The sequence below is a fragment of the Dendrobates tinctorius genome, unplaced genomic scaffold, assembly GCF_039654945.1.
Source record: "Dendrobates tinctorius isolate UK_male_01 unplaced genomic scaffold, ASM3965494v1 ptg000127l, whole genome shotgun sequence".
Classification (NCBI taxonomy): Eukaryota; Metazoa; Chordata; class Amphibia; order Anura; family Dendrobatidae; genus Dendrobates; species Dendrobates tinctorius.
In genome coordinates, this window is record NW_027361795.1 from 956,636 (window position 1) to 982,789 (window position 26,154).

General features: G+C 40.7%; 1 protein-coding gene across 4 annotated transcripts in view; it reads right to left on the reverse strand.

Annotated features, from left to right (window-relative positions):
• Window positions 1–26,154, reverse strand: part of LAMB3 (laminin subunit beta 3) — a 100,069-nt gene that overhangs the window by 49,048 nt on the left and 24,867 nt on the right. For 3 of the 4 annotated variants that reach the window (XM_073542416.1, XM_073542417.1, XM_073542418.1), the window contains exons 4-6: window positions 2,681–2,795; window positions 1,771–1,844; window positions 687–869 (exon numbers count right to left, since the gene is read on the reverse strand). In XM_073542416.1, the coding sequence (XP_073398517.1) occupies window positions 687–869; window positions 1,771–1,844; window positions 2,681–2,795 (372 nt within the window). Of the gene's footprint in view, window positions 1–686; window positions 870–1,770; window positions 1,845–2,680; window positions 2,796–18,815; window positions 18,925–26,154 lie in introns of those variants that run through there. The other variant, XM_073542419.1, reaches the window with a different exon arrangement.

Below are 26,154 nucleotides of genomic sequence, written 5' to 3' on the forward strand. Positions count from 1 at the left end.
ATCAACAAAAATGCATCAGAATTCTACCATCAAATGGTTTGAAACGTTGCAAAATTTTTGCGCAATACAGACTTGAGCCAAAGTTTTGTAACTTGGTATTTTCACACCGGTTTTGCTCAGCTGGGCCAAAAATGACCTGAACTGGGTATGGGACAGAGCTGGAATGGGAACGTGACACCACAGCTTATTTAATTCACCAGAATTCTCACTCCAGTCTCTGAGTGAAATAGGATTTGTGGAGAGGCGCACGGGAGGCGAACGACGATGTTCAGCCTCTCGATAAATCAGGAGCGTGTCACTTCAATACACATCCTGAATCAGGACCATCGTTCCCAATTTTGATTTTTTTTCTCATATTTATTCTGAGAACAGCGATATATTTAGCATTTTCCCATATTTAGGCAGCTAAATATGGAAAGTGGCATTTCCAATCTACTTTTACCACACACTTACAGTATTGATCTCCGCTGTATACTCTTCATCACAATTTTGAAGACGAGGTGGTGACATTATTCACCCCCTATAGGCCGCACTATAGATAATATTCACCAGAGAATATTCTATTTTTACAGAATTCCTTAGGAATCTATCACTTCACAAACTATAGAATTAGCGCAAATAAAATTGTACAAATCTTTTATCATGTCATGTTCACCACAAGAAAACAGGTGCTGCCTTCAGTTTACCTTGCCCCCATGTCTCGGGTTCCCTTGAAGTTCTTGACACCGTACATCCTCTAGGTTCTGGGGTCGACCTTGTCTTACGTAAGGGAATAAGGCAGCGCAGTTAAAGGCTAAATACTGATACACCTGCCAAGTCTTCCCAGAGTCAGAAGAACGCTCGATCAGCATGCCAGCTGGCCGGGGGCTCTGTAAGGATCAAATGAAAGGAGGGCACGAGGTTAAAGAGAGACAGAGAATTAATAGGGGTAATACTGCATTTTGATAACAGCTCATGGCAGCTGTGCTATCATTTCCTAGGATCAGGACCACATTTCAATAGTTTTTACTTGTGCCTACAGTATGTGCCACAGAAAAGGGCAGTGATTGTATAATATTAATTTTACAATAAATTTGAGTTTCTAGTTGGTTGAGTGTCATTAAGGAAACCTGGGATATTTTTTTCCACATGTACGCAACATATATACTGTTAAATGGGTTGTCCACTCCTAGGACAATCTCTTAAACTAAATGTTGGGCCCCGATAAAATAAACAAACCTATACTCACCTCCCGTGAGCGGTGTTGGCACTCGTGGTTCCGGGGCTGTGATGCCTTGGTGCATCAACGCCCGGCGCCCAATCAGTGCTGGCATCACGTTCTCCGCCTTCGTACGAACTGAACATGAAGAGGAAATCCGGGCTGTAGCTGATCTCGGACTTCCTCTTTATGTTCATTTTGAAAGAAGGCAGAGAAAGTGATGGTGGCACTGATTGGGTGACGGGCGTTGATGAGCCAAGGCATCACAGCCCCGGAGCCACGAGTGCCAACACCGCTGGAACGGAGCCAGCACAGGAGGTGAGTGTAGGGTTATTTAATCAGGGCCAAACATTTAGTTTAAGAAGGGGTTGTCCTAGTAGTGGTCAACCCGTTTAACAGTATGTATGTTAAGTACATGTGAAAAAGAAAATGTCCCAGGCTTCCTAAAGAAGTTAATGACGCTCCACCAAAGATAAAAAAAAAATATATTTTTTAGAGTAAAGTAAAGGAGAGTCATTATGCCGGACCCTGCCTGTCAAAACATGTCTTCCGTGTATACCAAAGGGACTTACCCTAAAATCCAAAGTGACATCAGTGAGCTGAAACTTCCTGTTCAAGTCAAATTGCAGTGAAACGGCATCAACTCCTGTATAGAGAATAAAGAACATCACACGCATGAGTGACAGGCTAACCCTGGGGATTACCATTTTATGGAAAAGTCTGGCTCTGTTATGCTGTTTGCACTGTTTAGTAAGGAAAGAGAGAATTCAACCTAATGAAATAGTGATCTAAGTGAAAATCACTCTATGCCTTAGCTCATGACCCAACACAGCAAATGGACAGCGGTTGTCTTCATAAAGAACCCATGTAAGGAGAATAGATCAGCAGGCTTTTGATAACCCACCTGAGAGCAGCATAATATAAGGGCAGATACTCTGATTCCAAAGATTGCCACTTACTGGGCTCTATATTACCTCACCCACACCACTGATTGCCAGATTTCTGTGTAAACTGTGCATAGGCAGTAAGCTACTAATCAATAGTGAGATGGGGGAGAGGGGTTATACCTAGCTAATGAAATTTTTATTGAACTGCATGGAGACTGGCCCTGATTGTGTGAACAGGTATCACCAGACCTCCATCTACCCAATGGCTGAGGATCCCAGAGGTTGGAACTGAAATTTTCATTTGTAACTATATAATTGATTCATAGGATAGGACAGCTTTAAGTATGTGCATTACTAATAAGGTCTGTATGAATGCATGCATTTACTCACATCTGGTGTACAACTCGCTATCTCAAGATCTATATGCTTACCTCCTAAAATATTCTGTGGGTAAACATTCTGATGTTTTAAGACAACAAAAAGAGGTTTTCAAAATGCTTAATTGACAAATAGATGATCTATAGTTGGAGTCAACACTAGGGATTTATTGGGGCTGATTTACGGTCTGCCATACAAGTATCTGTTTAGAACATACCGTTTTCAGATTGCCACCACCGAAGATGACCAGTTGGTGAGACCACATTAATGATCCGATGGCTCACTGCTGAAAAGGGATCTCGAGAATCACAGCGACAACATTGCAACTGGCCCTGGAAGAAGAGAAGTTATTTTTAAGCTTTGTACAGAGCAGCCATAGATATTATCATTGGCAATCACATCGTAATGCTGTTCAATCCTGCCGCTAAAGATCCTTAAAGGGAATCCGTCTCCAAGTTTTTGCTATCCTATCTGAGAGCATCATGATGTAGTAGCAGAGGCTTAGATTCAGAGATGTGTCACTTACTGGGCTGCTTGTTGCAGTTTTATAAAATCACAGTTACTGTATACAGTGGCAGGTAAAAGTTTGGGCACCTCTGGTCAAAATTACTGCTATTGTGAACAGTCAAGCAAGTTGAAGATAAAATGATCTCCAACAGGCCTAAAGGTAAATATGACACATTTCCATTGTGATTTTATGAAAATGACACTATGCAGCCCAGTAATTGAAACATCACTGGAATCAGGGTCATGCTGCACTCTGATTAGATGACAGAACCTGGTGACAGAGTCCTTTTAAGAAAATTAGTGTTTGGCCACTTTTTGGTCAAAATATTAATATGCCATAAACAATTAGGACACGGATAGTACTGTATCCATAGCAATCAAGATGGTGGTAATCAAAGCTTCCAGCTGTCCCTCATCTTATTCCAGTTCTGGCCTAAATATGAAGGACTTTGCTGCCTGTGCATGTGCTAAATATTTTCAGTGCCTCTGGAGAAGGAGCTGGGGCCAAGAGACAAGGAAAGGTCACATGGATAAGTCAAGTGACAATCATCATCCTGATTTCTATGGGAGCAGAGGTAATTAAGAAGTGGGGTAAGCAATGAGGTTTGGGACTTTCGGTATAAAACACAATTGTTTATGCTGTATTCGAAAATTATTAGAATATGACCAACTACTCTAAAGGCACAACACTACAGTCAGTACAAGATGTTTGCTTTCTGCCAAGAACAGTGCCACACCTCTCTATGGGTTGTGTCTGGTGCTGTGGCTTACTGTATTTCCATTTAAGTGAGTGGACAAGTGTGGCTCTATTTTTAGAAGAAAATAGCCATTTTTTTTCTAATCCTAAAAATAACTCTTTTACTCCAGAAATGGTTTGAACAGGTTTTGGAAATGCATTTCACCACCCCAATTCAATAACGGCTGAGTTGTGCCCCACGCCCTATTTTACTTCCTGCATTCATTTTGAAAATGATTGATCTAGCAGTAGAGATGGGAGAATATGCAGGTCAATCGGCCAGGGTACACTGGACGGGAGGAATATGAATCCCCTCATCGCCTGAGATTTCAGGTTCCTCTTTTGATTAGCCGGTCTGGCGTGAAGTTTTGTGTGCGTCACAACCCAATGATGATGTGCCCATCATGAAGTCAGCCCTTACTAATGGAAACAAGAACAGAGAGGTTAGAAGATTCACATATCTCCTGCCCAGGGGTCACAGATTAGTGTCCCGAGCCAATCGACTTTCCCATGTCCGTCTACCGCCACTGTGTCAGCATCAGCAGGTAATACTGTGCAGCTGCTTACTAATGGCATACTTGAATATGTCAAAATAATATGGCAGCAGGGTGGCTTGGTGGTCCTGGGTTCAAAACCCACTTAGGACAACATCTGCAAGCAGTTTGTTTTCCCTGTGTTTGTATGGGTTTCCTCCTGGTACTCCGGTTTCCTCCCACACTGTAAAGACATACCAATAGGGTGTCACGATCCATTTTTGGCTGCATGGCAGCTCTGGTTCCACTATAATATAAATGTAGCTTTTTTCCTTTCATGCCAGCAGGGGTTAATGTCAGAGATTCTCTGGAGACCAGTCAATTAGTGAGAAGCTCTCTGCTGTCTGTGTGCATAAGCCGGCGGTGTTTGGTCATGTGACGCCGCGCGCGATGTGTCTTCCGGGTTGCGGTGGCGGCGCATGCGCCGTCATGCTCCTTGCCCGGAATTGAACTCACTATAAATGGATGTACCGGCCACTAGCATATCCACCCCCTGACAAAGGAGATCAACTCCGAAACGTGCATCGGGGCGCGTTACTAGGCACCATTTGCTGGCTCACCAGGTAATTGTTCATTCCTTGGTTTCCCCCTTTTTTCCATTGTGTGGCGTTCCACTTCATCACGTATTGGCATTCATTGTCCATATTATCTGTGCACTTTATCTTTTGTTGGCCTTCGCCAACATCATCTTTTGCTACACATTGCACTATATTTATTTTTGAATTTTTTTAGGGGCCATTATATGCATTTTTTACCTGTTCATTATTGAGCCAGTTTGGCATGGTTATTAGAAAAGCTCTATTATAAAGCCTATTATATAATTATAATACCATGTATACATTTGGGATGCCTTTTTATTCGTTCTAAGTGTACACCTATTGTTGTTTTATATTTTAATAAAGGCCATTTTTCTGATTATTCTATTTTGTGTGTTCTTTTATATTATATATTACACACATAATATTATCCCTTTGATACCCTGCCGGTTTCATCTTCCACCATACCCAGAGTGTACAGTGGTTCTTTCACCGGATGGTCTGCCCTCCATTTTTTTTGGAGGGGTTGTTCTGATATATAGTTTCCATTATATATTTTATTAATAATTATTTATTTTAGAATACTATCCTCACTGTTTTAATTTCTGTGTGCATAAGCTGTTTGAGGTCCAGGTTCTGTATCCTCTGCTGGGTGGATTTTGCAGCAGAACCTTGGAAGCTAGGTATGTTTTCTCCTTGTCTGTCTCGTGCTTGTCACCACCCCCTGTATTGAGCCATCTGCAGTGGCGATGCTACCTCCCTTGCCGGCTAGGGCAGTGGAAGGTCACAGCGAGGGACGAGGTTCGTGACGGTGGCGGGGGGAGGACCCGCCTAGGGCTTAGGTGAGTGAAGAGACAGGCTCAGGTTGGAGCTCAGGAGGTGTCCCATCCCTCATTACCTATCGGTAGGGCCTTCCACTCCCCATTTCCATCTTCATTGTTGGTGCTCGTTTTGTCATCCGTTGGACTTAACTGAGTTGGTTTCGTGACATAGGGAATCTAAATTGTGAGCCCCAATGGGGACAGCGGTGATAATGTCTGTAAAGCACTGCAGAATAAGATAGCGCTTTTTAAGTGAGTAAAATAATAAAAAATAGCTATTATACCCATAGTTTGTTATTGTGCCTCTTGGTACAGTCTGCAATATATTATATCAATCCTCCTAATAGAATTATATTGTAAAATCTGTCTTCCTATTAACTCTGCCACAGATGCACATTTTAGTGGTCCAGCTCCAAACACCATTCAGTATTTATTTACCCAGCAGACGTCCTTACTCATTCATTCATGATGATCATGTGCCCTGTACATCACTAAATGAGACTCCTGGGTTCAGGGCAAAGGCACAGTCAACTTTTACCCAAGGCAATGCCTTTGGTATTACTTACAAATGAACCAGTCAAGAATACATAAAACATAATAAACAATTGAAAAAAAGATATAAAAGATACAAGCAATAAGTGTAAACATATAAGAAAGCAATGCTAATTCTGAAAGGTCTTACTAGTATTACATCAGTGTTATTCTATCTATTCCTAATATATGGCTAAATTTCATGGTGAAGAATAATCACAGAAAAGCAATCTATATATTAAGCGTATTACATAGGAAGCCCCTTTTGCATTGTTAGGCCATACAGGTTTCATACATTTCAGCAGGGTAGACGGAGGTGTACAGACGCGCTACGAGTCGGCTTTCAGTTGATGTAGGATGAAAAAAGGATCAGACAGGTAACTCAGGATCAATACAAGATGGAAACCTTTTTGTACTCAGCTACATATAAAGTGTATACCCCAGGTTAGGGGTAGTATAAAAAATAAAAAAAAAAAAAAAAAAATTAAAATCTGGGTAATCCATATATAAATCCATAAGCATTCTATACAAAAGTCTTATGAGGCATGTTTGGAAAATTTTTACAATTTTTATTTAAAAAATAATAATACAAAATAAAAAAAAAAAATCTGGAGAAGTCAAGATATCAATCTATATCCAAGCATCATATACAAAAGTCTTATGAGACATGTTTGGAACATTTTGTTAACTTTTAAGGTATAAATAAAAAAAAAAATAAAAATACATTTTAAAAAATGAAAGGAAAATAAATAATTAAAATACTTTCTGAGGAAGTCTATATTAAAATCTATAGACAAGAATTTCATACAAAAGTCCTAAGAGGTATGTTTGTAAGATTTTACTAAGTTTTATTATTATTATTATTTTTTTTTACAGTACAAAAAATAAAAATATATTATAAAAATAAGAAAAATGTAGATGAAAAAAATTAAAAATACTATCTGGGGAAGTCCATATATACATCTATATACAAGTATTCTATACAAAAGTCCTATGAGGCATGTTTGGAACATTTTAGTTTACGGGCAGGAACCCTATAAATAGTATGGCTAGGGTCATAGGTAACAGGGTGAAAGGTATCTAGGGTAATGAAGTGAAATTTGTCAAGGACCACAAACAGACCTTTGTAGTGACTGGAGCCATGTAATGAACTAGGTGAAAGGTTACTGGGTAAAAAGTCATTCTGTATACGGCTTGCTGGGGTCTGTGCAAGCTGACTGCCGAAAATTCCCACAGGCACAGCTGCCCATAACAATACAGCGTTTCTATGGACGGTCACATTTCTTCAATAACTGTCATATTTAAGGGACTTTTTGTGCTGTAATTTATGCATGAATTTATAAAACTTCATGACGACAATGCCTTTACCAGGACCTTTTGCGCAAGTGTGTACAATGGGTATTGGGCGTTCTTGTGTCTAATTGCTGCCCAGACATTTACTTAACCCAAAGAAGAGAATGGTTAAATGTGGGGGGAGGTCTGAGAAAGTTATCCTCTGCGTGTAAGCAGATACCTAGTCAATGAGTGTAACAAGCTTATTTTGTAATTCCTAAGTACCGTCATTCTCTGTCTATATCTAGAAGCCCATTCAGAGAAATTACTTATTTAAGGGTAGAGGGTTGACTGAGGAGAAAAATCGATGTAGCAGGAGAGCACAACATTTTTTGATCCAAAGGCCACATTGTCATACTGAACCAATCCAAAGGGCCCAAAAAAATGTACAGGAGAACTTGCATTAATACATCACCAGAACCATCGTCAGTAAATGAATACAACATTAAAACCAAATGTTGAGTATTTAAGAAGGATTTCTAGAGTTTTTGCTCCCCAAAAAATCAATGTGAACACACCCAAACTTACAGTGAGTTTTTGAAACAGAAACTCAACCAAATCCACTTCATAATCTCAAAAGAAAGTTTTGAGGATTTTTCAGTTTTAACATGAAGAACATTATGGATTGCTACATGATCAGAACCACTGCCAGTACATGAATGCAGTGCCACAACCATCGTCAGTACATGAATGCAGCGCAGGTCCCCTGTTAGTACATAAGTGCAGCACCAGAGCCACCGTTAGTACATGAATGCAGTGCCAGAACCACCGTTTGTACATGAATGCAGCACCACAACCATCATCAGTACATGAATGCAGCGCAGGTCCCCTGTTAGTACATAAGTGCAGCACCAGAGCCACCGTTAGTACATGAATGCAGTGCCAGAACCACCGTTTGTACATGAATGCAGCACCACAACCATCGTCAGTACATGAATGCAGCGCAGGTCCCCTGTTAGTACATAAGTGCAGCACCAGAGCCACCGTTAGTACATGAATGCAGTGTATGGACCACCGTCAATACATGAAAAAAGTAACATCTGAAAGACGCGAATACAGCTGAATACATGAAGATGAGAACCAGTGTGTCCATGTTCAACGCGGGCTGGACAACATCTTTCCATGGCCCACATGTGGCCTGCAGGCCGGACTTTGCGCGGGCCTGCTCTGTAACAAAAATTAAGTTAAGGGGTTCCTCTCCAAAACACTTGTTAACTCCAGTCCATGAAAAATGGGATATCTCAATTGTTTCTGTGTCCGACTGCTGGGGCCCTTAGCAATCCTGAGATCAGATCTCTGGAACGTCATCTTGAACGCAGCAGAGGTGCGCATTCTCAGACTTTGCTCTATTAATTGGCAATGGATCTGTCACAGAAAGCCATATTTCTCCAGCTGTCCTATAGGCAATGAATGGAACAGAGATCGAGAATGCTCACCTACACTCCATTCAAGATCGTTCTGCAAAGCCCCATTCTCAGGGTTCAAGACCATGGAACTTGCAATCACTGGGGTACCAGTGTTCATACCCACAGCTATCAGTAAGTTACCTCTTATCCTGTACAACCATAGCATATAAAAACATTGCTGCATATATGGGATAATTTGCCCATCTGTCTGTACTCATCTGCTTCTATTATATTTTGGCCAAATTCCTTTTTTGTGGGTCAAGGAGAATAAAAACATGCAGGTTTCAATGCTCATTAGAAAATTAGGCTGCCTCTATGGCATGTATGTCCTTGGTTAGTTGCTTGGGATGTAATGCTGGCATTGTACACCTTGTTGGCAGAATGTAAAAAGCTGACATTTGCTTACACTATCACTCCAAGGGCAACCTATATGACCTATGCGACTGCAGTCTAGTTGACGCTAAAGAGGCTGTCCATTTTGAAAAAATCTTCCCCCAGGTGCAAATTGTCAACAAAATAAAGATGCCATTTACTCACCATCCTTGGGTCCAGCACTGAGGCTCTGGAGTTACTCCCATTGTTCGCTATTGGCAGCGGTGCTGACATCACGTTGATAGCGAGGCAGCTAATCACTTAGATCAGTGTTGCTGAGTAGTGATGAGTGAGTATACTCGTTACTCGTGATTTCCCGAGCATGCTCGGGTGATCTCTGAGTATTTGGATGTGCTTGGAGATTTAGCTTCAGTCGCCGTAGCAGCATGATTAGCAGCTGCTAGACAGCCTGAATACATGTGGGATTCCCTAACAAACAGTCAATCCCCACATGTATTCAGGCTGTCTAGCAGCCCCAAATCATGCAGCTACGGCGACTGAAACTAAATTTCCAATCACATCCAAATACTGGGAGATCACCAGAGCATGCTCGGGGAAACCAGAGTAACGAGTATGCTCGCTCATCACTAGTGCTGAGGGGTTGTTCCATCTACATAGGCAGCGCTAATGAGTTCACTAACATGACGTCAGGGCCACAGCCAATGCCGGACAGAGACTTAAATCTGGACACGGGGAGACTGAGTAAAATGCAGCCAAGGTTAAAGATTTTCTGATAGGGGACAAGAGACCTCCTTTTAATTGAAGATCTTTAATCTCTCATGTCTCTGAGTAGGACAGACATCAAAGCAGCTAAGGTCTATACACTAGCTGAGAGACAACTGAAAATTGGAAATCAAGCCTGCAGAGGGAAAACTGCTAAAACATGCAGAATACAGGATATATAATAGTGTTATTCCTCATGTCACACACAATGATTATTCTGAACAGTAACCTAAAAGTACAGGTGCACGATAAAACCAGAAAAGCCAATGTGCTCAAATACCATCATAAGGTTTATGTCTTCTCCAAGTGTGATTTGTGTTATTACACATTGTCAGACTATATTGTCTCGTTTATCATTAATTTCCATTAACTCCTTTATTATATAAACTAGCGATTTTCACTTTCATAGCATCATTAAATTCTGGGAGTCATAATAAATTCCGGAAAGATGAATGCCGATGATGCAGACTGCCCTCATTCCACTCCTTTGCCTCATTTACTATATCATCCCGTAAATAGCAAATCTATCAATGTTCCAATCTGATGACTGTGACACTGACGTCTGCATCTTGTTCCAAAAGCGGCAGAAGAGGAAACTGAATTAGTCATAGATTGCAGCCGTCTCCATAGTCGTATAACCTTTGTTCTAATATTTTGATACAATTGTGATTTGCCGATAGTTGTTGGCTGTGCTGGAACAAGCGGTAACAAGAGGGCTATGTAACGAGACATCATAGGACATTTGCCTCACATTTTGTACAATATCTCATTCTGTAGATATAGATAATTTAGTGACAAAAAATGTATAATTGGTGGAGAACGGTTGAACTTGATGGACCTATAGGGCTTTCTTCAACCTAGTTGAGAATAAATCCAAATTTTTGCACCTAGCCTGGCACACTCCTTTATTCACTTCAATTGCCTTTATTTCTCTCAATCTCTGTACATTAATACTATTATGTCTTCACATAGCCAATAAGAAACAACTGGACTCATATCATATTCTTGATCAATATGATTGGTTTTCCCTGATATCTATAGTACACTGGTTTTATACTCATTTATATATACTATTAGTGGTAAGCAAGGACCATTTCTACATCATGTTTATGAGTTTTTTTATGTGGCTTGTCAGGATTTCAGGAATTTACTTCTTTAGTTTAAAGCTCTGATTAACTTTTAGTCTAAGCCCTGACCTGATACAATCCTCCTATGTGTCCTTCACACTTAATGCTTGTCAATCAGTCCAGGGGCTAGCTTGTTATCTGCAAGAGGGTTTGTGAAGATCTAGATGAAAAGTACAATACGATGACGACCGTTTTCCATAAAGCATCTTAAGATTGATTCCTTGAATGCAAATTATCCTTTGAAAATCTTTTTCACATCAATACCTCTGTTTTCTGACAATTTTCCATCTTCTAAGGTGAGAGTGTATAGCTAGTATACACCAGAATGTTATATAACTGTAGAAACAAGACATAGGCCACACATCCAAAAATCACACATTGATCTTTTGCGGCTAAAATTTTGTTTTTATAAAAATGAGCATGAGGTTCTTAGTTGAACGTTGTGATCAGACTGTATGAACAACACCAAAGACAAGACAATGTGTGCATATACCCTAGTGAAAATAAATAAGTAAAAAAGCAAGTGCATCAGATAATTAACATAGGGTACTTAGTAAACACTGTTTTTGATCAAAAAAAGCATAAAGCTGTCCCACTGCAACAAGGTATGCCCAATTAGAAAAGTAACTACACTCTAAAGTTAAAACCTACCTAGTGTGAAGAGTGGCAGAGAGTCACCGGGTCCCAACTGGAAACCCAGCTTTGGAAGGACAATATATGAACTGCCCAGCTCAGTGAAAAGGGGGCCACACCCTATTTGTACGGAATACAAAAACACTGAAAAAAGACAGAAAACTGAGCCAGAGTATGACCTGAATAACATGCATGATGTAAGAGCATGTTCACACTGGCCACAGAAACAAACAAAACCAAAGAAAAGACAATGTGTGCCTATACCCTAATGCAAATAAATAAGTAAAAAAGCAAGTGCCTTAGATGATTAACATAGGGTAGCTAGTAAACACTGTTATTGATGTGTCTCATTCTTTTTCAGGATTCATGGGGTTCACATGGGTTGAATTCATGCCAAACATAAAATTATAGTGTATTTGTTTTGCTTGGACCAATACTCCTCCCATGTGGCTCAGACGTTTTTAATTAGCAGGAGACTGCAAGATGGGTTCCACCTATTTTTGCTCTCGGTTTACAGTCCGAGATCTTGTTGAAGGTGAGTTTTTCAGCTCCTTTTACTTGCAGTCGGCGCTATGTGGCCATTGTTGCTGTGGTACTGTGCCTATGGTGTGGCGTGGCCTGGAGCTGTCGGGGCTTTGCCTTGCAGCATGCGGTTCACCAGGTCTCTGTCCCTGCTGGTGCGCTATCGCTTGGGCAAAGAGGATGTCAGGAGGCTGTCTCTATGTAGAGAAGAGTAGTGAAGGAGATGCAGAGTATTCTCAGGTTCAGTGGTGCTCACAGAGCTCGGATCCCCACTAATCACATATTCATGCTTTTGTCAACTGGTTTGCAGACTACAGACTGCCATAAACTAGAATCTAAAACTAACATTGGTTTTCCAGTCAGGACAAAGTACTTTCCTTATGTAACTATAACTTCTGGAGTCCAGGCTGTTATCGGGGGCAAAAAAACTGCCAGCTAAGGGGGTCAAATGGCATTCATTAACATCAGTGGGTGACTGATCATTTAATATATAGCTGTCTAGAGCTCTTCAAGGCAAGAATCACTTTGCTCTGTGTCTTATGGCCAATAGAGGGCAGTGCTGAGCCAATGTCCTTTTTCTGTGTCACCATAATATGGCATATATACTTCAATAGTCTTGATTGCAGACTCCCTGTAATGGTGGTGCAGGCTGCCCTATTGTTTGTATACTTTAGCTCACTCCTGCAAATTGAATAAATTGTGACAATAAAGCATAAGAAAATTCACAATATTGCAATATTGCTGGTCTAGGTATTCTTGAAGTACGTGTTTACGTTGTCAGTGAATAATGGATAGAAATTTTAAGGATATCAGAAAAACTAGAATGCTTTGGTGTAAACTGGTGTAATGCAAGTGAACAGAGAGACTACACCCAGAATGTACAAAGTATTGAATTATGGCTTATGGGCTGTGGAAGAATTGCCCACACTGCAGCTCTGAATATCTACTGATCACGCCAAAAAGTGCGCAACAAAGTATCAAATGAGGACAATAAACTCCAGACTATAGTCTGCACGTATCTATATGCACATTGCATAATGTACAAAGCACAGCTGAGAACAGAGATAAGCTGTCAACACTGGACGTGAGAGGATAAGAGTTTGAGAGAGTTTGTCAGAAAAGTATTAGAACCACCAAGAGAGATACCCTACAGATAGTCAGTAACTCAGGATGACCACTGTCCAAAAGCAATATTAGGGTATGTAACTCAATAGAGGGTGGGCGTCTACCTACATGAGAAAGAAGCCACAGAAACGTGTAGTTCAGCCTCTAGGAATTTTTCAGCTACCATACCATTAATTACTGCGGTTTAGCTTCCTTATGTAAGCGCCTGTAGCTTCCACTGGCAATAACACATTATGAAAAATTAAAGGAGATATCCAGGACTTTGTAAAATGTGCCTAAGTGCTAAAGGACAGCCTGTCTGTTGTAGCCGGCACTGTTCTCTGCCTATACAGAGCGGTCAGTGACTGCACCTGCTGGCGATACAGCTGCTTTCTGTCAACAGAGCAGCACTTCTTCTTCCAGCCTGCTCTGCTGACAAGGCAGGACTGCAGGCGTCATGCTTGCTGACAGCCGGCTCCTCCAGTTAGGCAGCAGGGATCCGGATGTCAGACTGACATTGGAAGTCCGGCTCTGTCAGAGCAGAAAAGAAATTGCTTCTCTGGAGGTTCGGAAGTCACTGAATCACCGGCAGGAGCGCTCTTTGCCGGCAGAGAATGGTGCAAGGCACAACAGGTAGGTAAGTCGCAACCACTTGCATGTTAGTGCTTATGTAGGGTCGTGGGCCGGGCTGGGGGGTGGTCCCTCTGTATACCGCGCAGTGACGTACAGACACAAGATAGAGGCAAGTTTCGGGTGCAACAGGTCCAAGTTTATTTTCCACCGTCCGACTGACGGCCCTCACATCACACGCAATATCTTTCTCACGGCCCTCCGTATTCAGGGCCGCTTCACACACTGTACTTTACACCAGGGACGTATTTATATGTACCGCCCCTTTTTCACTCGGTGACGATCCTGTCAGCTCAGTCACTGTGGCCGCCTTAGGCCCGTACACCATCAGCACTTTACTGGTCAGTTTCGTAGTTCCAAATACGGTATCCTACACCCAGAGCCTCGTCTATACTGCGGTTCTCCTGTCAGGACCACCCCCCTGACTTCCTTTCACCTCAGTCCCCCTGGTCTGGTTTTCCTCACAGTGCACAAACTGTCGTAGTCCTCCTCTCACTGGAGCTCCCCCTGGGGACAGGAACTTTCTAGAACCCTTCTGAGAAATTTATATCATTCCCGGATCCCTGTAAATCCGCCCCCCATGACCAACGGTTTCCTAAGCCCTAAGCTGTTGTCAAGTCCTTTGCTCACACTCCTCCCTGCCCTCTAATGGTCAACCCAAGGTACAGCACGTCCACTACACTTTCTCAGCTGTTTCCCCACTGTAGTAACTGACTCCTGTCTAAACTGTGCAAACCTTCCTTTCTCTGTTCTGACACATCTGTCCGTCCGTCAGGTCACCTTCCCTACACTTAGGCACATTTTTTTTCTTTTTTTTGCAAGGTCCCAGATATCTCCTTTAAAGAGGTCTTCCATTTCTAAAAAAAACATTGTCCCTGGTGCAGTTTCTGTCTAACAAACTGCACCTGGGGAGAGTGGTTCTCTGAAAACAGAAAACCCCATGAAATACTATGAATCCATTTGTTATCACCACTGTGCTGCTTTACATCACAGACATGTCAATGATCTCATATTTTTAATATTGGGAATGTGCTCAATACACTTGTTTTGTCAACACTACAGCTAAAGCCGTGTTCAGACTTGCCAGAAACTTGCACAAGTCTCGCATCTCAATACCCGGCACTGCCGCCGGCACTCGGGACCGGAGCGCCTGGCTGCGTGTCTTTCTATGCAGCCGCACACTCCGGTCCCGAGATGCGAGACTCGTGCAAGTTTCTCACAAGTCTGACCCTGGCCTAAGGCTAGGTTCACATTACATTAAGCAGCCCGTTCAACGCATAGTGTTGATGGGCTGCGTTAACGGTATAGCATAACGCGATCACTTTATGCTATACCCAATATCGCAGATGAATCATCTGTGCCAGCACCGATGATTCATCTGCGCTAGCAGTGACAAAGCCTCAGATGCTGCAGCCCCTGTCCGAGGCTCCGTCAGGGAATGACAGCACGTTTACGCCATGCGTCGCGATGTGCTCGACAATTGGGCTGAATGGCAGCCTTAACGGACTGCATTATACTATGGTGTAACGCAGTCTGTCTAACGGACTGCCTAAACGCAGTGTGACCCCAGCCTAAGTTTTCCGACGCTTTCACACATATGAATGTTCTGCTTTAATGAACCTTTGTGTGTTTTCAATTGAGTTTGGTGATAAACCACTGTCAAACACATCGGGCAGCCATTTCCTAAGAATACAGAGACCCAGCATATAAATTCAAATTGCCTGCTCCTTCACAACCCTAAGATCACCTGTCAGGGAAAGTTGGGAATCCTATTACGTAGTAGATGTTTGCTTAGAATCATCTCCTCACCTCCTCATAAACATGTATGTTTGGATTGGCAGAGCTTGCATGTTTAATTTAAAAGTTAGTTAACATATGCAAAGCTCTTCAGTCTCTGTAACAATTTGGATACCACTCGAATGTTCTGTGTGAAATCCAATTTTTTTATTAACCGTATTTATTTTTTTATGAAGTGAAGATTTTTCATCTGTATTGTAGTCCGTATGCCATCAGTATAGCATGTGTATGGCATTTGTTTCCATTCATTAACAGTTCAAAAACATGACAATATCATATATGTGATGCAGCAGCAAAAAAGGCAAATGCAATTCTAGGATGTATTAACAGAAGCATACAGTCTAGATCACGTGAAGTCATTATTTCCCTCTACTCCTCTTTGGTCAGACCTCATCTGGAATATTGTGTCCAGTTTTGGGCACCACATTTTAAAAAAGACATCAACAAACTGGAGCAAGTTCAGAAAAGAGCGACCAGAATGGTGACCGGTCTGCAAACCCTGTCTTATGAGGAAAGGTTGCAGGATTTGGGAATGTTTAGTTTGCAAAAGAGAAGACTGAGAGGAGACTTAATAGCTGTCTACAAATATCTAAAGGGCTGTCACATTGTAGAAGGATCAACTTTATTCTCATTTGCACAAGGAAAGACTAGAAGCAATGGGATGAAACTGAATGGGAGGAGACACAGATTAGATATTAGAAAAAACTTTTTGACAGTTAGAGTGATCAATGAGTGGAACAGGCTGCCACGAGAAGTGGTGAGTTCTCCTTCAATGGAAGTCTTCAAACAGAGGCTGGACAGACATCTGACTGGGATGATTTAGAGAATCCTGCTTTGAGCAGGGGGTTGGACCAGATGGCCCAGGAGGTCCCTTCCAACTCTACGATTCTATGATTCTATGATTCTATGATTCTATATAGCTTCCTATGTTAATAAAGGCAATGTATCAGTAAAAATCAGATTCTATACTGTTGATCTGTTTAGGATCCCTTTTTTACTTTTTGGCACACCCGTAAATTTGAATAGGTGAGACTAGCGCGTGCCGAGACTGTTTTCACATTTGATCATTGTGAAAATCTGTCATCCAAAGCCAGACAGAGACATTTTTCATGCAACAACGCACATTTTGCTATGTACACTGCTTTTCAATCGGTTATGTCCAGTCCAGGAAAAAAGGAATTGGCTAGACACAACTATTGTATGTGAAGGAAGCCTAATGCGAGAATGGAGAAAGTAGCTCTGATGCCTAAATACACATAAGGTTATTGTTCATTCCTGGCCAAATTAATGGGATCAGGCAACTGTTATATGATGTTTTATAACATGCACTAAAACATGTAAAAAAATATTATAACTCTTTAGTAGATAATCTTTTACTTGGCATATAAATTCCAAACATTAATCAACTTTTATTATCTATACAGTGGATGTGATATGTGATGGTGGGCCCAATCTCAAAGTAGACATGTGCAGGCAGAAGGTCTATCGGTCCAACTCACTCTTACTACAGCTCAAGATGTCAAAACTACCAGTGCTCTGAACGCTCCCCTGTACACTTTGTAGCTGCCCGCGAAGGCCGAATAACATAATGCAATGAATACTTCAAATTGCTAGTACTTGGTGTGCAAAAGCTATACAACATACTATATTAAACTCCAATTTATGTCATTTGGATTCACCAAACTTTTTGGGCTGGGTGGCAAGGTTTTCGTGCAATTCATTAGGACTGCTGACAACAGACTTTGCTCCAGTCCCCAAAAACAATTAAATTGTAACCGCTACTGAAAAAATTACATCTGCTCCTACACTTCTTTGGTATTCTACAAAAAATTGTGAAAATTATTGAAAATTATATTGTTTCAACACTGTCAAAAAATGAGTTTGTTTTAGCAATTCTGTCTCAATGTATAAGCATGCAATTACTATCACAGAAAAATTCACTTCACGTAGTAAGATCCATTTAGATGCCAGCGAAACCACCAAGTTTTGCAAGAGGAAGATGCTTCAGGACAAACCATCATCTTTTTTCTTGAAGCATCTTTTAGTATTTTTTTGCACGCTTCCGCATTGGGGCACATCTGATTCGTATGAAGAATATTCAGATCACTTCTATTAACTGCTTCACGTCTTTGGAAACCTGAAGCAGTTAAAAGAACCTCCAAAGACTGAACATAGTGTATAAGCAGCAAGTTGTTTCTGCATTGCAATGCATGGGTTCTGTTTTTAACATTTATTAAGCCCCTTTCTAGGTGACATCGTGTGCACATATTTTTAAAGTAAAGTCAATCAACTTTTCATTGTGTACTCAGATTGTCTAAGGAAACCAAGAATGAAAGGAAAACATGCAATGCTCCGGCAGGATAAGTTTCCCTACCGGGCACAATTTGCTTTTTCATGAATATTGAACATTTGCCTCTTCAGTAATTAATTTGCTGACTACACCTATTGATTTTGTATTTTCTCAGGTTTCATTACTGAACAAGCTGCCAGTATATAGAGTGGTATTGTATATCCAGACAGTAAAACATATTCAGTTCCTAGCCTGCATGACCTTCCCCTGCACATAATACTGTGATTGTGATCTCACCAGTAGAGTGAAAGCAATCACTATTCTCTACATGTCGAAACTATTAAATTACATAATACTAAACATAGCAATTTTCCAATTAAAACTAAGGACAAGGAGAAATTGCTATGTGCATGTGTAAACGTGTCTGTCGCTGGGTTTTAAACAAGACTTGCCTTCACATAAAGCAAGAGCATAGAAACCACATGCTGATGGGACATGTGATGTAAAGGGGTCTAGGATGAAAACATTCGACATCTTGAAATTTGTTCTTACATTCCAAATAGTTGAAATAGTCTGCAGAACAAGCAATCTATGAGAGCTCATGATTGGTCTGTAATTTCTAGGACCACCTTGTAGAAGAACTAGCACCACTGTCCATCTTAACAAATGGTATAAGTTCAATGATGAGTTCCTCACAATACCTGCTAATTGTTTGATATCTGCATTACAGCTAAACCCCTGAAGGCACTCACCGTCTCCAGAATTCATGTAGATGTTACTTGACACGTGAGCTAATTCCACTGCTAAATCCCTCATGGTGTCTTACCAGCCTAAAGCAAAATCATGGAAAAATACTCTATCCTATAATCTATAAATGGGCAGGTGAAGAATCATTGAGATTATCTACAACAGTTAACGTCCCTCCCTTCATATTACCTCATTCATCACACTATTTCTGGTACATGGTTGTTTACAGCTTCAGATTACATTGGCTTAAGCGTGAACCAAAGCCTACCTGTGGCATCACCAGAGGGTGGAACGAACATAATAATAAATGACAGCGCTAAATATCCAGAATTCAGGGTTCTGAAGAGTTAATAGCTGTCAGCCAGTAATTAAAGTCTAAGGGATTCAAACCTATTTTCACGCTAAATACCATAAATTGGTGCATAGAAAGGTCAGTCTGAGAAGTGAGAAGGTATGCCAACCTGTACGGGCAGTTGTACATACATTCAAATAAAAGCTTCACTTCTCTGTGAGATGACACGGACACTGAATGATATGTGATATACTAACTTCTAGTTTCTCAGTCTATAATCCCCCATTTAGGCATTAAGTACATAATTGCTCAGAAGGTTTCCTAAGACCTTATGATGAACACCACTTCATACAGCTCAGCTTTGTATGGAGCTTTATTAGCACTGCCATTCTAGTGATTTCTTATGGTGGTACATCAAGGTTTGGTTTTATTTTGTGGGATTCCAATACAACATCATGTCATGCTACTTCAGATGGAAGTATTTTCCTTTACAAGCATTTATACTAGAGGATACTAAAACCCTCTTCTTATGTTAATGTTGCTTTGTTTGCTATAATTAGGTATGTCCTAAAAAACTGAGACAATAATACCCTTCTACATCCAATACCGCTACAGTAAGATTGTATTTATACATTTATACTTGCCATACTACTTTAGCAACTATTCCACTGAACATGTTGGGGTGTCTATAAACCCAAATGCCTCCATACACATTAGACTAATTAAGGCTGAAGACACCGATATTGATGGGTTTGGTCTACTGTCTAATGTGCATGGGGACCTCAAGTAATTGTCAGGGGAGTTACGGATCGGGCAGGTCTGATTTTGGTCTCATGATCTTTAAGTTCTCCAGAGATGTCACCATTGGAGATGTCTATCAGTGATCACTTGGTGAGCACAGGAGCTCTCAGCAGAGCAAGAGCTCTTGTGTTTTGGTAAAGTAGGGCGAGATAGCTGCCAGTCAAAAGATAGTTTGGCTATTTGTCATCTAAAGTGTATGGAGGCTGTACATAGGTGTCAGACGAACTCTCACACAATCTACAACTATATATATATATATATATATATATATATATATATATATATATTGAATGGGAAAAGGAGAAAAAGCTGCTGCCAAACCCTCCTGGTGTAAGCTTATTTTCAGGGTGAGCCAAAGGTATAGGCATTACAATTTAAGCTAACCAATCCTTATTTCAACATTGTCTTCCAAAAAAAGAGTCAGGAGGCTCCTTTACATTTTAGATGGTTGGCTCTGCCGAAAAAACAGTACAACCACAATTTATATGGTACAAAATGTGGGATAAGGCAAAATAATAGAAAGGAAAAATATAATACATTATATTATAATATTCTGAACTGATAAACAGATTGTGACCTCTGGCCAATCTTTTTCTTTAACAGCTTTATCAGCTTATATTGGGATGTTGACAATTTCTGCAATATAAATTGCTCCTCATACAGCATAGAGGAGCACTATATGAGCATTTATCCAGTAGCCTGGACTGTGAAGGGAGTATGCAGAAAAGGAAAGAAATGTATGGCGTGGGGGGGGTTATCTGCAGGTCTGGTTAATGGAAAGCAACATTGTAATGAAATAATGTAATATCACAAATGCAAAGCCTGTAAGATTTGATGGAAGTGGAAGGATTTTATGGACTCTGGGCAGATTGCAGCACACGAGCGCAAAACCTGTGATGAAACCTTCCCAGACATGGTGGACTCGGGTACAAGTCTACAGCAGTCCTGGGGTCAGCACGTTTTGTACCTAACAGCACATGACTCATAAGAAATCAATGCTAAATTCATTAAAAAAAATCTACACAGTCTGAAAAGCGGAGAAATCACAGACAGACAATATTTTTCGTATGCACATTAGAAAAGCATAATAAATTAGGATTTTAAGTGACATATGTCTCCCTTCCATAATGTTGCTGTGAACACTATCTGCATTTACAGTTTACTGTAAAATGATAATTTGAGGCATAATAATCTTTAGTTTCTACAGATTCAAACAATTAAAGGACAGATTAAAAAATTATTATGAACAGGAGAATATTAGGGACTTATTTTTTCGGGCAGTCCATGAATATCTAGCTGGTAGGGAGGCAGAAATTCCAGATTTTGTGCCTTGGAACAAATATATTCCAAATATATTCTAAACCTACCAACTAACCTATCATGACTGAGTAGGAGGCGGTCTCAGTAGCATTGTGGAAGTCCGTCCATGTGCATCCCATTGAGACAGGCTTTGGAGAGACGTAACTGTGACTGGAAAGTGGAACTATCGGACAGAACGTCAAATGAAGGTGACAGACGAGATCATATCACCACTTTATGGACAACAGGAATAGAGCTAGAGCAGTGGAGAAATGTTTCATAAATAACTACCTATTGTTCAAAGCAGGTTTCTATGTTAATTTTTTTTTTTTTACAATGTTGATATTTTTTTTTATTCAGATCACAATCTGTGCAAAAAAATAAATGGAGATCTTGCAATTTTCACACTGTTTACTGGAGGTAGTTTAGATTTATACTTCCAGTTCTGTTTTTTTTTTTTTCAGAAGCCTCATTACCATCACAGACAGGATTACAATGAGAGGTAACAACTATATGCATAGCTAATAACATGACTTTGAGTGACAAATTTTACACCTTTTCCAGCCCAGAGCAGAACAATTCTTGCTTGCAATATAGAGTCCTGCTAAACATGCAGACACCTTCTAAAACATTCCAGAAACATAATTCCATGAAGAGTTATAGAGATACTATACATCCTAACCAAACATCGGGTATATATCTGACATTCTCAGAACATTGCGAACGCCCGCCTTGGTCTCAACCCGTTCTAGCACCAAGGGGTATGGAGACGCATAGAAAAGTTCACAGAAACCTGATAGCAAAACTGTGTTTGGTCTTAATGCATAGCAGGGGCCTGGCATGATCCGATGGCACCAAAACCTCCTTCCTAGGACTATCTATTAAGAAATTATGCTTCATCTTTTTTACCTGCAGGGGCAAGGAGAGGGGATTTAGGTTCAACCCAGAGGGCAGGAGGGGAGTGATCTAAAGGGAATAAAAGCTAGTGTAAGGCCATGTGGTCTCAATCTGTTATGCATGCGGTCCACTTCAACAGTGGAGACCACATTAAGTAACATTCTTTGAAGGACCTAGGAGACATCTGGCAGCCCATGCCCCCTGTGGCACCAGCACACACATGACAGAACATCACCTGGTAATTGACATGATCCATCTGCTTATATATTTTGTCATGCCATTATTGTTTGTGCATATCTGACCATTGTGTATGTATAACCATTGTGTATTTAGTGTATTGTCTAGTGTTCCCTTAAGGTGATTAAATATATAATTTAACCATGGACTGCTCTTTTATCTTGATCCATGAATCCACAAGTCCATTTCTCGTTTTAACTTCCTGTGCTACCGGGTCTGGTTTCTGGCCCTATATAATCCTGTTAACAGACCATGCTTATACCTAACGAGAAACTGGTGGCAGTCCTCTCAGCCTGTCAGGGTTGTGAGCAAGTGTGGGGCCATGTCAGTGACTGCGTAGGCCACATCCTCTCACTTACCATGCCTCCCTGGGCCCGTGTGGACAGGGGGCATCTGTGTAAGACTGTACCAAGATGACTTTACGTGTCCCTAAGGTCTATTGAACGTCACGTTGGTGACAGTGGGGAGACCGCATTACATGATTCATCTAACGTAATAGTGACATTAGACAGAGTGGCCAGGTGCAGGTTCATCACTATAGACATTGTTTTCAATATAGGTGAATGGGAAGAAAACTGTGATATAAAAATATTTAAGAACACACAAATGTTAGCTCTTCATTCGGCTATATAGAGATGTATGTATTTGGGTGAATAAATAAATAAAATTTAGATTATTACTTGGTTATATGATCTAGTAAATCTAAGGCTCCAATGAAGTGCTGCAGCCAAAAACTCCAGTAACACTAAGCTGCTGCGTTTTTTTCACTGCTAATCTGCACAATCACTTAAAGAGTAACTTAAAGGTATTTTTTATAAAAATTCTTTATCATGAATAATTATAAAACTTTGCAAGTTACTTAACTGGAAAATTCCTGTAAATAATTGCATGCAAGTGGTTTCCAAACCCCTGCTTTTCTCAAGTCTATTTGTCTGCTTTCAGCTGCATTGATATCAAACCATACTCATTTGGAGTACAGATGATGGCAGTGATGGGTCAGGACCTGCTTCTTCCTGTGAGGGTTTTGCCTATCAGAATAATGTCCCACAGAAACTTATGTCCACAGTTAGTAACAATGGCGCTGAACTGACCCTTTCACTGCCATCATCTGTACTCCAAATAATTATGATCTGGTGCTGGTAATGTGCATGAGAATTTCCTGAAAGAACAGGAAATAGGAGTCTAGAATAGCAATTTCAACTTTTTTTAGATTGTAGTATGAAAAATAAAATATTGACCAGCATTTTTTTAGCAGAGATATAAATAAGAAAATTATTTAAACAGTCTGTCATTTTATGATGACACATTGCTTTTGAGCATAACACTGGTCAACACAAAAAAATCATCAGCAAAGGTGATATGTCTGTTTCATGGAGTTTGATGTGTTGTTTCCAAAAATATACTTAGTTTTGCTCTATCGCATAAAGTTTCTGCGATAGAAATATTTTTGTTATTACGTTATTTTTGCATTTTCAATGGATGTGGTTTTTCCTATGTTATTCCCATTTCTTTGCTTGTCTTACGTAATTGTGAATTTTCTTACAGGGACAACATCAGTAAAGGATTTAGTGAGTTTTATGGGATGGAGTATTGACAGTGCAGTCCACCAATGACTGGTTCTCGGAAAGTCACATGTTATGGGGAGGAGCTAACTTTTATGAGGCGGTAAGATTTGAATCAGTCAGAAAAGGATGGTGATGGCAGCAAGGACTGGTATGTGAGACTCTGACAGGAGACAGGCCTCTACAGGGACCTGAGCCCTGCCACAGGGAGATGGAAGGGAAGGCGGTGGACAACCGCCATTGTGAGAGGATTTTCACTGCATTTCTGGGAGGGCAAGTCTCCTCAGAGGAAAGAAAACAGCTCAGCCACTGAGGTGTAACTGAGTGAGGGTCTCCACAGAGAGAGAAACTGAAAGCAGCCAATATCACACTGAGAAACTGCCTGTCAGCAAATGTTCATCTGTAAGGAACAGGCTGACCCGTGGTTCTGGGATTTTTTGCTCACCGTTCTTGTGATCATTTTGACCCCATGGGGTGAGATCTTGTGTAGAGCCCCAGATTGAGTGAGATTATCAGTGGTCTTGTATGTCTTCCATTTTCTCATTACTGATCTCACAGTGGATTCATCACACCAAGCTGCTAGCCTATTGCAGATTCAGTCTTCCCAGCCTGGTGCAGGGCTACAATTTTGTTTCTGGTGTCCTTTGACAGCTTTTTGGTCTTCACCATAGTGGAGTTTGGAGTGTGACTGTGTAAGGCTATGTGCACACGTAAGCATTTTTTTTGTGTTTTTTAAGCGTTTTTACCAACAAAAACACTTAAAAACGCTTACAAGAAGCATCCCATTTATTTTAATGAATTCTGCACTTTTTGTGCATATTGATGCATTTTTTTCCGCGAAAAAAACGCATCGCGGTAAAAAACGCAGCATGTTCATTAATTTTGTGGAAAAATCCGCATTTCTAGGTATCTTCTATGAGACTGAGGACGCGTGGAAAAAAACGCATAAAAAATGTGCAGGAAAACGCGCAAAAAACGCACAGAAAAAAGCGCGGTTTCTGGGAAGGAGTCCGGTTTTCTGTTAGGAATTTTCCTGCATACGCGTGCACATACCCTAAGGGGGGGCCAGGTCTATAGTTGTGGCCAGGGACTCTAGAGCATCAGAGTCCAGGCCTTCTCTCACAGAAAAGGAAAGTCCGCTATTTGGCATACCTGCGGCTCCATGTTTGGGTCCCTCTGGGCACTTCCCAAGTGGCAAAAGCCCCTCTTCGAGGCAACTCCCAATAACTGAGCACTATACAACAGAACACAACATATTTACAGGAAATGGTAACACATAAAAAAGTGTGGCAAAACCATTAATTCTGGGTGGTAATACATGACGACATGTAGCAGTACCACCAGATTACTAGAAATACAATATCAGACATTAAGAACTAAGGAGGCAGAACAAGGAAGTAATATTATTTCACCCCCTTACAACTGTTTGAGGGTGTGGACAGTTGTCTTTTATACTGATAGCAAGTTCAAACAGGTGCCATTACTACAGGTAATGAGTGGAGGACAGAGGAATGTCTTAAAGAAGAAGTTACAGGTCTGTGAGAGCCAGAAATCTTGCACGTTTTTAGGTGACCCAATACTTATTTTCCATCATAATTTGCAAAATAAATCTGGCCAAATCAGACAAGGTGATTTTCTGGATTTGTTTTCTCATTTTGACTCTCATAGTTGTGGTTTACCTATGAGCTATGATTTCAATTACAGGCCTCTCTCATCTTTTTAAGTGGGAGAATTTGTACAATTGGTGGCTGACTAAATACTTTTTCCCAACTGTAGTTATCTACCAGATTACCTTCAGTAAAATCAGTTGTAAATACAAGCTGCCTCTGTTATCTCTGGGGAAATATCTGAGTCCAGTTTTGGGCGCCACATTTTAAAAAAGACATCAACAAACTGGAGCAAGTTCAGAAAAGAGCGACCAGAATGGTGAACGGTCTGCAAACCCTGTCTTATGAGGAAAGATTGCAGGATTTAGGAATGTTTAGCTTGCAAAAGAGAAGACTGAGAGGAGACTTAATAGCTGTCTACAAATATCTAAAGGGCTGTCACATTGTGGAAGGATCAACTTTAGTCTCATTTGCACAAGGAAAGACTAGAAGCAATGGGATGAAACTGAATGGGAGGAGACACAGATTAGATATTAGAAAAAACTTTTTGACAGTGAGTGCGATCAATGAGTGGAACAGGCTGCCACGAGAAGTGGTGAGTGCTCATTCAATAGAAGTCTTCAAACAGAGGCTGGACAGACATCTAACT